Genomic DNA, 13,838 nt, shown 5'->3' with positions numbered 1-13,838 from the left:
AATTTTTTAATATAAGATTTCAACAAATTCATTATTTTCATTGATTGATTGTTCTGTTTGTAAAACATACTTAAAATGGCGAGAAGAACAATCAACATTATCCAAAGCCCCAAGTGACACCTCTACAAGGTTGTTTTTTTGCGTGTCCGCTGAATAATCGATTGTGCCAGCAGTACTTTTATATTCTTGCTGGGTAGTTTAATTAATTAAAGCATCATGTTTTTGAAGCTCTTTGTGTCTAATTGCAAAATAACTAAAACTAAGATGCACGATATTCTCCTGCGAAATATAGTAGAAAATACGTCACATTAAAGTACATTCCAGGGCGATGCCCGCTTCAACAAGCATTGTGCACAAACCTGGCAACCCATCCATGTCGTCATTTCCGAAGTTGAAGAAAAGGGTTCGCACGTTTTGCTTCCTCTTAGCGCCCGATTACACTTACACACACAGTGACACGCACACACAGTTGTTTAGGCGCCTCTTTAGCTGCTCATCGTTTACATTGTGATATACGTCAGTTGAAGCTGCAAATGACACATTTGACCTCGAGGGAAGCACGAGTTGATACATTTGCGTTGATTCGCAGTCATTAGGGATCAAAGTGAGCGAGGGGCTACGTTTGGTGGACACCGTCACCAGCCGACCGACTGGAAGAGCGGGGCAACACGTTAACGTTACACCAAAATGGCAACCCCCTATGTCACAGATAAATCCGGTAAGGGCTGATGCATGTGTCCGACCGTTTGACTGACTGAAACAGAGCCCACTTCGTTAAACAAAGCGACTACAATCACGCCTTTATGTCTATTTGCGGCTTTTTGAAGCACCGGCATGCTTTACGGTGTTTTCCTTTCGGACGTTTTGTTTAGCCGCTAGCGTACGCTAGCTGAGACGGTTAGCTAGCTAGCGCACTTCATCAGCTAACGTTAGATGTACTTACTGTGATATATATATATATATATATATATATATATATAATATTATGCGGGGGGAAAGTTTAATGTGTTACTTATGTGTTACTTGTTAATATTTAGAGCTCCAGGGGATACAATCTGCCGCGTTATCTTGTGTATCACAACCTGACACACGAGCTAGCTAACCTGAGCTACTTGGTCCTTTCTGCTGTAATAGTCAGTGGCCAGTGAGTTTATGTTGCGATCACGATGTGTCATTCACAGCACCAGTATTAACGCGCAACTTTTTTAGATGTGTGAGAAAACAATTCTATATATTATACATATTATTGTAACGTTAGGTCTATTGAGAAGAATGGTAAAACAAGTATTTACAAGCTAGAACAGTAATATGTGTTCAGAATACTGTAACAGACAACTATTACTGACTGCATTAATTTAGACCGAACACTAGTACATACGTTTTTAGATCATACTATTGATATTCATCGATTGAGAAGCATTTAATGTTTTATGTCATTTATCAAAGCAGGATAACCCCATTCACATTAAAGATCTCCTGCACAAGGCGCCATGCTGAAGATTGCAGTGTACATTGAAAACGCATACACATTTCACTTAAAAGATAACATAATTAATACAAACTATAAAATCCATTCCATGTTAGGACAAGTACATTCAGACCTCAAATCGTAATTATACATCTTAATAATACAAGGAATAAAAGGAAAATCTAATAAAGTTTTGACAAACTTCCAAATTAATCAGTTGAGCACTGAGATACTTTGTCATAACAGTCAAAGCTAGCCCCCAGCTGACAGGATGAATTAATGGTCTGCTGGCTTAAAATATTCATTTTTTCCATGCAACTATATTGGCACTCTCTAAAAGTGATTCCCAAAGACTGGGTTGGGAGCTTTAGCATGAACTTCTTCCATAGTCTTATATCTAACATTTATATCTGCAGTACACAGTTGAGTCACATGAGGGAGCCTGAATGTCTTTAATGTCTGTTTAACTGTATTCTACTTATAACATTGAATCTAATATTAAAGGCTACCGTACATTCTGTTTGTTTTACCGATGAGAGTAAATTAAAAGGCTGTGATGGACCGTTAACTCCGCCTAAATGCATTTATTTTGTTTCATTTATGATGTATGTAAATAACGTATGTCTTCGAAATGGCTGATTGATCTTTTCAAGATGGTGTGTAAATTGCTGAAGAGATGGTCAAGAATGTTCATTAACCCAAAATTTGCTCTTCTCACAATTTATAGATGAGGCCTTTTGTGAATTAGGTAACGATGGTTTTTCATTTAAAAAAAAAAAAAAAGAATCTCAGAAAAAAAGGTGTGGGGAAACACTGTTCTAAAATGTTGTACCTGTTGCTCTTCAGGGAAATACATTGCTGCTACTCAGCGAGCTGATGGAACATGGAGGAAGCCGAGGCGGGTGAAGGATGGTTATACTCCACAGGAAGAAGTACCAGTGTAAGTGTAGCTCTTCCTTCCCTACACATGTACATTTAGATCAGAATCTCATTGTGACAGTAGTAAGGGGTGGAACAAACAGGGATGCTGTAGGGATGTAAAAAAAAATTGAGTAAATTGTACTTGTCAGAGTAGTTTTAATGCAGCATATTTTTACTCTTACTTGAAGTTATTTTGATGCCTACTTTGCCTCTACATAAGTACTTGTTTGTACAAAAGTACTGTTACTTTTACTTGAGTAGTAGTATTTTTTTGGCTACCTCCATCACGGACCCTAATAGACTTTGTATGTGTGGATATTCGTAAGAAATGGCAAAGTGAAGACATTTTTAATTCTTTCAACTAATTTTTTTTAAGCTTGTTTCTTGCCGTTTCAGCTATGAAAACAAATTTGTGAAGTTTTTCAAGAGCAAATCAGACCTGCCACCTGGGATGAATCCGTCCGACGGGGCTCCGACAAAGCAGCAGCAAGAGATTCTCGGTTCCGGGGACAATGATGGGGCTGGTCCTCTCAAAGTCTGCCAACGCAACATGAAACGTAAAGAAAAACGAAAACATCAACAGCACGAGGACGGGGATGTGGACTCGGTGAGCAACGCCGTAGAGAAAGTGTCTATTTCACAGAGCGCAAGTCTTTCAACCAAGACGGCGGTGCCGGTTTCTGTCTCGTCTCCCGATGATTCCTCAGCAGAAAGCAGACGAAAAGGCCAAGAAGATAAAAAACCTAAAAAAGAAGCTGCGGCAAGTTGAGGAATTGCAGGCAGAAAATGGACTCAGGGGAAATAACAGAGCCAACAAAGGATCAGTTGGAAAAGCTGCTTCGGGTTAAGGCCTTACAGGATGAGTTACAGCAGCTTGAGCGTGATTCTTGAAGCAATAAAGGGAAGCAGAAGAGTCGGACAGACTAAACGTACAAACTACATACTGAGAGACAGGGAAGGGACCGTTGCAGCTTTGTGATCATGGCTTCCATTAAACATTATTCTACCGATTTGATATTCATCATGAACTCTGGAAGTGAACACAGTCCCAGCGCCTTTCAAGTCGAGAAGGGACAGGAAGTCCTCGTAGTAGGCACCACATCTTCAATACTGATGAGCCTGTTTTCGAATTTCAGATCTCCATAACAATATCACTCCTGCTCATACATTTATTAATATCTTTTTAAGACTTCATTGTAAATAGCTTTGTGCGTCTGTCCTTTTCCTTTTTGTACCTTCATAGCGTCAGTTATTACTGACGCATACAATATCTTTTGTGAAAGAGAATATAGTTGTTTGTTTTTTCTTGTCTGATTGGATGGCCTCTTGTAGTGGCACTAATGTTGAGCCACTCTACACAGTCATTACATTAAAACTTCAAGCTGTTTTGAATGTTTATCTCTTATTGTTTTTAGTGGTGGCGTGAACAGCAACTCTTATTTTGGAAGGCAGGATGTAAAACAAATCTATATTTTGGTGTCAATGATACACTTAAAGGATAATGCTGGTAATATTGTATATTTTTGTTCTATTCTCAACAAATCCCATAAAATGAGTTGATTAATGAATTGATCCAACAAGTATTGTCTCTGGCCAAAGCCTGATGGAGTTTATTCCTCTGTGCCATAGAGCTCCATTGTTAAAAATGCAATAAAATACATCAATGAGCCACACTGTTGCACTTGGTGACATGTTCCTTTATTATGATGAACATGGACACTAGTTACTTTGTGTTGATCCCGCATATACCAATGTGCTTCCGTATATACTTTAAGCACCAAATTTGTATTAATCTGCGTCTGAAAATAATCTCCAATAAATACACTATTAACTGAGGTGAAAGCTAAAGCTACAGTTCCCAGCTGTTTTAGAAAATGAGTGACGTGACCAGATCTTTCTTTTAAATAAAAATGATAACCACCTCCTTTTTGTTGGTCTACATTGCATTGTAAACATATTTAAAAAGCATAGTTGTCACTTTTTCAGTGTGAACACATTACAAATGAGAACAATGAATTACTAAAAACATTTCAAGTTTGAGTTCCGCTCCATCAATTATTCAATTGTTGAGTTTAAGTTGGCAAAAATAGTAGGGTGTGCCTAACCAGGCTTTAACACAAAGATGCCTCTGTGATGAGAAATCAGGATTGTCCAGTGTTTTTAGCATTAAAATTGAATCTGTTGTTAAATTAAGAAACTGTTATTGTTTTACACATGTCTGAGTCTCTTTCTCATCCACTCTCTATTTCTGCTCTGCATCTCTGTTCAAAGAGGCGTTCTTTTATTGATAATTAGCTGTTGCCTCAGAGGAACTGTGGTTATTTGTTTTCCTCATAGAGCTGCAACCATGAAGTGAAAAATGTCAAGATTAATGTGGAATATTACTAACATAAAGCTGTATTTCTGGTACATCCTTCACACTAATTCATGTCGCCTGGAAAAAGTATTGCAGCTTAATTTCACCACCGTGATGTAAGTGGTATAAGTAATCTCCTTCCATAGATAGTGGGTAGATAATAGGTATTTTAGAGTTAATACTCGTCTACATATGTTTGCTTAGATTGACATTAACAAAATTACTTTTAAAACAAACTGGCTCTAAATGATGGTGTGAGAAATGCTTGCTCATGCTGTTAGTGTCTGAAATATGTATTGGTTTCTGTTTTCCATGCTGGAGTTAATGGTGCTTCTTGTTCTGCTAACGACAGCTTCATCCTTCGCCCTCAGCAGAGAAGAATTTACAGCTGCGGTGGTCAAATAAAAAAGTGAAAATAGTTTGTCCTACAAAACTGCAAAATCTAAATATCTATTTCTAAGTGGTTCTTGGTAGCAGTACATATGTCCATGATTTTGAGTCTTGCAACTGAGAATCTTTTGCAGTTTTTAAGCTGCCTTTAATATTAATAGTGATACTATTATAATTAAATTATATTGTGCAATCTAAATGAAACTAACCCATTTTTGCAGTATATTATTCATTAATTGTTTTTTCAAAAAGATGACAACATGTTTTTAAGTTGTAAAACATTAAAATCATTGTGACATTACTTTTTTAATTCAACACCATTAAACTATCTTGGGATCATTTTGGCTAGAATTACTTATGGTGTTCAGCAATAGTTTGAGTAAATTAGATAAGTTGTGGTTGTGGTGACACCAACCATTTGCTATGCTGATATCAATGCTATTATTGTTATTGATAAAAGTTAGCATCTTGGAAAACAATTTCATTGTAGAAGAGTTGGTGTCTTGAGAAGATGTCATCAATCGTTTCCACATTCCTACACTCAGTTCTCGGATTTAGTTCAAGGCCTGTTTAGTTAGTTACTTTGCAGAGTAAAGTTTTACAGACAAAACACATGATATTAAAAATACTTCTATTGCTGTAGCTTTAACCAGCGTTATAAAGTAGTTACAATAAGCTCCACCTTAACCAGTTACACCATTAATGCACTGCTTACATATCAAATACATGACAATACTAATACATACACCATCCAGCTAGGAATACTAAATTATACAATAATAATGAATAGAAAGCGACAAAGCTGATCTGGTAACTATTTACTATTTTAGCTTGGAACTATTTTAGTTCCTATAACACAATACTGCTCACATTTAGGTCTGTGTATTATATTGACTATCCGGGTCATGATATCTGTAAAAAGATTTTTCTGTTGAGTTTCAAAAAATTATAATGTATGGCGCTCAAAGCACTGGCTCCAAAACTGGTATCTGAAACAGAAATCTATATATATCTTTTTTAATTTTGGGGGGAACTGCCCCTTTACAAGTACAATTTGGAATGCTGCTGTACTTGGATTATGGAAACTTATTATATTTTTGGTATTGGTACTATATATATATTATATATATATATATATATATATATATATATATATATATATATATATATATCCTGCCACTATTACAATTATTATCTTTCTTTAGGTGTATTTAAGGAAGTACGGCTATCTGCACACCCCACTAGATGGTAAAGGCCCAAATCATCCACCTGAGGAGATAGTGGAAGGCCTAAGCTGACCATATTTCTTCAATTTTAACAATGTAATCAATATGTTTCCCTCTGTCGTTGTGGTTTTTGTAATCGTTTTTTTTACCTTTCCCCAGATTTGTTCGTTATTTATTTTCCTTGAATGTCAGAATCTTTGTAGCAACTCTGCCGATGATGAACACACCTTGTTGTGGCAGACATCAAAATCTCCTTTCACAAAAAAGACAAGCCGTGTCCCTTTAATGGACGAGGTGGGAGCCCTGGATGTCGTTTTGGAATCTCATCTTTCACGTTTGTTAAATTGATGAACTTTTCCTGTAAGATGACAATAATTTGAAGAATTCTTCCTTTATCTGTAGGTTATGTTTTAGCCCACGCTGACGCCCCTGAGTCAGGCATTGTGCATTTTGACTAAGATGAAGTGTGGACAAAGGGGAAGACCTAGGGCTCCAACCTGAGGATTGTTGCAACCCACGAGATTGGCCACGCTCTCGGCCTGGGCCACTCACAACACTACCTGTTTACAGCGGATATCGCTCAGACTTCAAGCTACATCCGGATGACATTCAAGGTTATCCAGGCTTTATACGGTAACGACATTCATGTATTCAGTGTTGTTCCTTTTCAGAAAAGCCAGAAAGCCAAGTCAGATGGTACCAGGTGTTATTCCAGATCCTTGCAAGGCCACTGTGGATGCAGTAATGTCGGGTAGATTATGCTGTCTCACTGTACTCAAATATAGTTAAAAAAAACATTAAACATGTCTGTACTTTGTCTAAGAACAGATATTCGTTGAAATCTACTTACAGCTAGGTTTTCTCCTGCATTTCGCCCCTGCAGGCCCTCTGCGAAAGACCTATGTCTCCAGTGGTCAGTACGTGTAGACGGTGTTCAGTCTCAGCGGACCGGCAAGTCCTATCTTCTGAGAGGTGGATTAATTTATTTGCTGAAATACCAAATAACATTTTAAAATGACAGTGTTGAAAGAATAACTTACTTGTCTCCCCATGTTCTCATAGAGGACAAAGTATGGAGATACTCGGGTTTCAAACTTGACCACGGTTTCCCCAACCGCTTGGCCAACATCCCTGCTAATATTGACTCAGCCTTTTACTTCAATAAGAGCAAAAAAAGTACAAAACACAATATTTCCTTCAATCTATTTTGAGACTTTTTGTTGAAAGTTTCTTTTTCATTTTCCAGTGACTCATGTCTTTGTTTTTTCAGGGCTCTGGATACTGGCAGTGGGATGAAGTTGGCCCGACAGACTTCAGTTCATATCCCAAACCTATTGGGCAACTCTCCCACGGGGCACCCAGCAACACTAATGCTGCATTCACTTGAACAAACGGACATATACTTTTTTTTAAAGGCTCCCAGTACTGGCGCGTAAACCAGCACCACAGAGCAGTGGAGAAGGCCTACCACCCTCTGAGTGCCGCCTCACACCGGATGAAGTGGGACAACTGAGCCACCAGAGGCCAACAGGAACTCAGCACAAACCTTTACCTGCACAATGTCAGTATAAAATCAGAGAAAGATGCTTATTTATTTGGACCCTGTATCTCGTGTGTGAGAAGTTTTTAATGACAGAGTTTGCTGAAATCAACAACAAAAAAGATATTTGTATCTTCGGATTTATTTTTTATTTTTTATAATGTTATTTTAAAATAAGTTATTAACTTACATGCAGTGTCATAAGATACGCTAAGACTTGTGATTGGACCTATTACGACATAGTATTCTATCAACAGGCCTTTTTTCTCAGCATACATTTTGAGTGGGTTTTACTAATGACATTTAGGATGGCATTGTTCCGTACGAATATCCCAGTTATTTGACATGTGACATTATACTTTCACATGAATCAAATTAAATTATTAGCGATTCTTAAACTAGGAAAATGCATCAACACCAAAATAAATCTTTGTCTTGTTTTACATACATAAGACTCAGAGATTACATACAAGAAGATAGTTTTATAACCAAAGAAAAAGAAGCTGATGTTGTGATTCACTACTGATTCGGCTTATTAATATCTAATATATAATCAAACATGTGAATATTTTTTTACAAGTTGGGTTTCACGACTAAAATGTTGTAGTCTATCTGTTGTTTCCCTGCATACATTTATTCTTACATTTATTTGAGTGAGGATTGTAGATAATTGCCAGGTGTTGTATTGGGGGAATAATATTGGTGGATTTATTATGTTGTTTATATTAATTGCCTTTTTGACATCTGGTCAGGGACAATAGACATAAATTAGCCATTTTGGCTACCTCCGGCTAATTCCCAGTTCTTTTCAAATAACGTAATCAAATATGAATACTTGTTTTACCTCTGTCCGACTTCAACCTCAGTCAAAGTAAGTGGAAACAGCTGTTTGGGTGTGACAGCTAATGCTAGCTTATGTTAGCAAACTGGGTATTGTTGAGTAACTACCATTATCTACTCTTCTCTACTTTTGCGCAATATTTTTATTATTATTTGACATTCACCATTATCCGGAAAAGGCTAATTGCCACTTTTGGCACAGTGGCTGTTATGTTGGCTGTTGTTTTATTCCTTACATATTTTTGCTTTAACAGACATTTATTTAAGACAATACACCAAAACAGAGTACAATCAACCTGTCCATTTCCTTTCAAATAACTAGTTAATTGGTTGTTTGTCCAAACATTGCCCATTTTTCAGATGTAATTGAATTGCATACATAAATCCGTTGTTTATAACTGTAATACTTTAACTTAAACTTACAACACAATCATATATGAAGTCATGGCACATAGTATTTGAAGAATAAAATATGTTTTATTCGATCCTGTGAAAGAAAACAGCTTAACTGTAAAACACAAAGTGTCGGTGAGATAAAACTCTTCAAAGGAAGCGATGATCACGAGTCTGATAACTGTGCATGTTGTGTTGTGTCATCATTCTGGGATCTGAAATCTCACCATATGCATGTTGATGATTATCTGAAGAAGCTGGTTAAAGTGGATTCAAATTGGCAGTCGAAAAAAGGTTTAATTGTTTCTGTATTAAGTGCAGATTTCAATGAAATATATAATTATCGGCAACACATAATGGTTTCATCAAATAGGTGCCGGTTACAAACATCTGATGCTGTGTTCCTTCAGACTATATAGACAGGCGAGGCAGTCAGAGGCACCATTGAGCCCGTCTCAAAGTCAAAGTCAATTAAAGTATGTGTGATGGTGCTGACGCTGCTGCTGGAGGAGCCCGTTTCCATCTGGCGCTCCTGAAGGCTCTGGAGATAACTCTGAAAGCCAGATAGGAGAATGACATGTTACATGATATTGTACTGACCAGCTACTGTTATTTTACACGATGAGGCTTTTTCTCTTGCAATCAGAAGGAACTGAAAACATTTGACCTCATGCAAAAACATTTTTGTATTTCTCTTAATTGTTTTCATGAGGTGGGCTTGTACGAGTGTGCCACTTTGGATTCACCAAACGCTCCTAACATCAGATAACTGATGAACATGATGAATGCCACCTGTGCGTAAATGAGCATGTGTTCGTCATACATGTATAACAGCATAATTAACACCATAATTAACTAATTTGTCTCAAATTCAAGTTCTGCTTTCAAAGATCCATAAGGGAAAGTTTATAAACTTCAACAGTGTCCGCAGCAGATTTATGGTCCTGCTAAACCCGAGGAATGGGGAAAAATAAAGAGTGCTGTTAATGCCATGTCACCTGAGGGTCGTACCCTCAGGTGACATGGCACTGAAATAAAGAAGAAATGGTTCGATATGAAAAACGTCTCGCCACAGCAAGGTGAATGATGACTGCAACGGGAGGCGGTCAAATCATTTGAGTTGTTTTCCCGTTTGATATGTTTATATTGATATTATAGTGTTATACAATAGCATCAATAGCCAATTTAAATGCATGGTGATATTGTTAGGCTATATGAAGAAATGTTTAATTATATTAGCTTATAATTCCAATTGCCGAGTCAAACAGGATAAAGTTAACATAATTATAAAGTGTCATTTCTATTACTTTCAAACTCAAAATTGCTCGAAAGTAATGAAATATACAATCCATTAGTGAAACATGTAGGCTGGGATAACAGCAGACTAGTTGTACATGACTCCTACCACAGGATGGACAAATAGGAGAAGATTTGTGAATGCACCACTTGTTGTGCGTGTGAATCTTGCATGAGGCCCATTGATTGTCAGGGTGAGAATGTACCTCTTTGAAAAAAGTGAAAGCTGAACGTTTCATTTGAATCTCAGTCACTTACAGGCGCCAGGACGTCCCCAGCGTAGCGTTTCAGCGGTGGAGGCCTGCGCCGACGATGTGGTTGAGGTCTTCTCCTTGACTCTCTATATCTGTGCTTCTTAACATGTATCTTGTGTTTTTTGTATGCAACTGGGAAGCATCCAAAGGGGAGTAAAAAGGTGAAGGAAATCATGAGTATTTCACAGAAGGAGGTTTTGAGCTCATATTCAACAAGAACACTACCTTGAATGCATCAGTAAGTGCAGATTGAATTAAATTCACCTTCTGTGTGTGATACTCCTTTGGCAGTAAACCCCCACTGCACCAACACACCTATCGGACCCATAATAAGCCAGATTCCAGCGATCGTCCAGTTAAACCAGCAGAGTGGACGTGGGGCAACTTGGCAAAACATATCATACACCTGATCTGGCAGCGTAAACGTCCCCACCAGGTAATCCACACACAGCATCACGGCGGTGGCTCCAAACACAGATGTGTAGATGATGGTGAACAGTTTCTGCCACAGGAGAGTAAAGAGAGCAGCGACGATGCTGGCAGCCAGCACAACAACGAGAGGCACCCACACTGGTGGAAGGCTGTGAAACTGTCCGATGACCACCAGGATGGCGAGGGAGAGCAGGCTCCCCAGCTGCAGCCCGCTGAGGAGGAGTCCCATTGTGGACACCAGCATGGTCATCAGCCCGCAGAGCACACCCACGCCCAGGCCAATCCCTGCCTTTGTCTCTGACCCCACCTGGATGTCCAACCTGGGCTCCTTGTGGTACAACAAGGGAATGGTGGTCGCGCCAAACATGAAGCCAGAGAAGAACATGACCATCTTGAAGCAGCGGTATCCTGAAAAGTGAAATAAAAACAAGGTTGATTTTAAGACAAGTGCTGCATCATCTACCAAACAGCGCCAAACCGACTTGTTAAAGGCCGCCAAATCCTTCACACTGCACCTTTAATTCTTGCTTTTCAACACAAAATATTGTCTTCACTTCATTGAATCAATAGCAATATTTATGTAGCTTACTGTATTTTAATTGATTCATAAATGATTGAAATACCAAAGGTTTGTTGACATCAATAATCATTATTGTGTGAATGACAATCAGCCTTAAGACTACATCATCTATATTTATACAGAAAATTCAAAGAAATAAATGACTCTAGATCGTTTAACACACTGACTTATGCACATATCAAATATTTTTCTGTCATAGCTTTTGAATAATTGTTAAGGGAATTAGAATGCAAACACAAATTGTATTAGAAGAAGTTACTTTTTAGTTGTAGTGTTTCATTTTAACCACAATGATTAAAATGCAGTGACAAACGGTGTGAGGATGTTTATGAAATTTTGAGGCCAACATTTGTAATATAGCCTTTTGCACCTTGCTGCTCTTGTAACAATTGAGCCAAAGCAATTTTAAAACAGAAGCAAATTGAGGAAAGTACAGCCTGCTTTTATTTTGGATAATGCATTTTAGTAAAACTTTTAGTGTTCGACATGGAAATGCTCAAACATTGAGGAATAGTACTTTCACTGGTTTCTTCACTTGAGCTTCTAATTGAAATCTCTTTGAGCTTCTTGGAAGACCCTGCCGATGTTGATGGGTCACATATTGCAGAAATAGAGTTTGAAAGTGAATTTCTTACAGTATTCATGCCCATATGGGAGGGATTTAATGGGAGAAACATCAGTTTGACATCGGGCTCTTGCCTTCCCCTGCACTACTGAAACTGCTGTTTTTCTCCAAATTATTAATTATCATGTTTGTCATAAAACATCCTTACAGGCAACACTGTAATAGTAACTGGGAACACCGACTTTGGCATCATATGTGTTTGCATAAGCATCACATGTTTTAGGTCCATAGGACAAATTTCTCCTAATCAGTTTGTTCACATATTTTTTCAGTGAAAAAGCTATATGGAACTCTTTTCTTTTTTGGTCGTGGTGGTGGTTAAATCTCCCTCGCAGCATGTGTGCTTACATTCAGTGTTACAAACTGCCCTCATCTGGAGAAAAAAAAAATACAACATCAGAACTAACACTGAGATGTCGAACAGTACAACAGGTGGCACTTTATCAGGACTACCCATCTGTCTCCTCCAGCTTTGTGCTTATCCACCCTTAAAACCCAGCTTTCAGACACCTACGAATGTAGGTGTAAGCCATCGGGTGAGCTAATGAAGCATTTAGAGTACGAACACAGTGACAACAGGGACATGTTGAATTTTAAGTCTTGCATGCATGTGTGCACATTCACATTTAATATTATTTCTGGGTTCATGAATACATACCGAAAAAGGTGAAGATGAGGCCGAATGAAAGGCAAACAGAGCAGACAACTGATGAGATGACTTCATACTTGATATTAATCTCAAGGGTGCATATGTTCACCTCAACCATGCCAGCTCCTGGCTCCTCAGTATTATAGAATGAAGAGACAGCCATCTTGGAGGATTATCACTTCTATTGCTTTGTGCAGGTTGGTCTTTGTTCATTACAGGAGGAAAACCAGAACATCCTGCATGTGGTATTCATTGAAAGAGGAAGCTCCTGAACGAAGAACATGTACTGAACTGCTTCCTGTTGTGCACCTGCAAAAAGAAGAGAGTGTTTTTCAAACTTCCATGGCAACATGGGGTCAGCTCTTTTCCGTTTATTTTCCAGGCTGCTAACTTGAGTGTTATTATCTTCAAGTCTTATGAACATCCTGGGGATGTAATCCTTCAAAATATTACCATTATTCAATTTGAGTTATTTAATGTGAAAGGACATTGCTCTTTCTCGTGTGCCAATTTCCTGTTCAGGGACCAGAGAAGGAAAGCGGGGATCCCCTCTGAGTTTAACTCCTCTCTGTCCTAGTTCTTTTGTTAAAGAACAGGATGCAGATGAGGAAATTACCTTGTGACCTGATGCATACAGGTTTATGGATCTAAGCATGTGGTTAGGTACTTGTTTACTGAACAAAATAACAAAAACAAAATAGCTCAAGGATAACGCAAGATATTCTAAGACCCAATAAAGAAAATAAGTGGTGGAAGAAGTACTCAGATCTACTAGCAACTTTAATCTGCATGTGCAAAGTTAACTGGAGATACAATATTTGCCTCTCAATTGTACGGGAATAGAAGTATAAAGTAGCAGAAGATGAAA

At 38.1% G+C, this 13,838-nt stretch overlaps 2 protein-coding genes and 1 pseudogene across 2 annotated transcripts; 2 read left to right on the top strand and 1 right to left on the bottom strand.

Annotated features, from left to right (window-relative positions):
* Positions 1–386: 386 nt before the first annotated feature.
* pym1 (PYM homolog 1, exon junction complex associated factor) lies at positions 387–4,067 on the top strand. Its single transcript, XM_034537768.1, is given in 6 exon segments — positions 387–718; positions 2,196–2,216; positions 2,315–2,408; positions 2,786–3,107; positions 3,109–3,168; positions 3,170–4,067. Coding segments are annotated over 6 exon segments (639 nt in total). The 5' UTR covers positions 387–687; the 3' UTR covers positions 3,281–4,067.
* A 954-nt stretch (positions 4,068–5,021) lies between these two features.
* Positions 5,022–7,874, top strand: LOC117733859 (annotated as a pseudogene).
* A 1,666-nt stretch (positions 7,875–9,540) lies between these two features.
* LOC117733804 (transmembrane protein 198-like) lies at positions 9,541–13,172 on the bottom strand. The gene is made up of 4 exons (XM_034537697.1): positions 12,980–13,172; positions 10,949–11,524; positions 10,689–10,816; positions 9,541–9,687 (listed from the first exon to the last, which is right to left on the bottom strand). Exons 1-4 carry the CDS (start codon positions 13,131–13,133, stop codon positions 9,541–9,543), a joined length of 1,005 nt encoding a protein of 334 aa, XP_034393588.1. The 5' UTR covers positions 13,134–13,172.
* Between the last annotated feature and the right edge of the window lie 666 nt (positions 13,173–13,838).

The sequence above is a fragment of the Cyclopterus lumpus genome, chromosome 7 (assembly GCF_009769545.1).
Source record: "Cyclopterus lumpus isolate fCycLum1 chromosome 7, fCycLum1.pri, whole genome shotgun sequence".
NCBI lineage: Eukaryota > Metazoa > Chordata > Actinopteri > Perciformes > Cyclopteridae > Cyclopterus > Cyclopterus lumpus.
The sequence above is the reverse complement of the archived record's forward strand: the minus strand, read 5'-3'. Positions and strand labels throughout refer to the sequence as shown.

Coding starts and splice junctions, on each gene's coding strand:
- LOC117733804 (XM_034537697.1), bottom strand. CDS start 13,133: ATGGCTGTCTCTTCATTCTATAATACTGAGGAGCCAGGAGCTGGCATG. Junction 11,525..12,979: donor CCTCATCTTCACCTTTTTCG/GTATGTATTCAT, acceptor TTCACTTTTCAG/GATACCGCTGCTTCAAGATG. Junction 10,817..10,948: donor AGGAGTATCACACACAGAAG/GTGAATTTAATT, acceptor GATGCTTCCCAG/TTGCATACAAAAAACACAAG.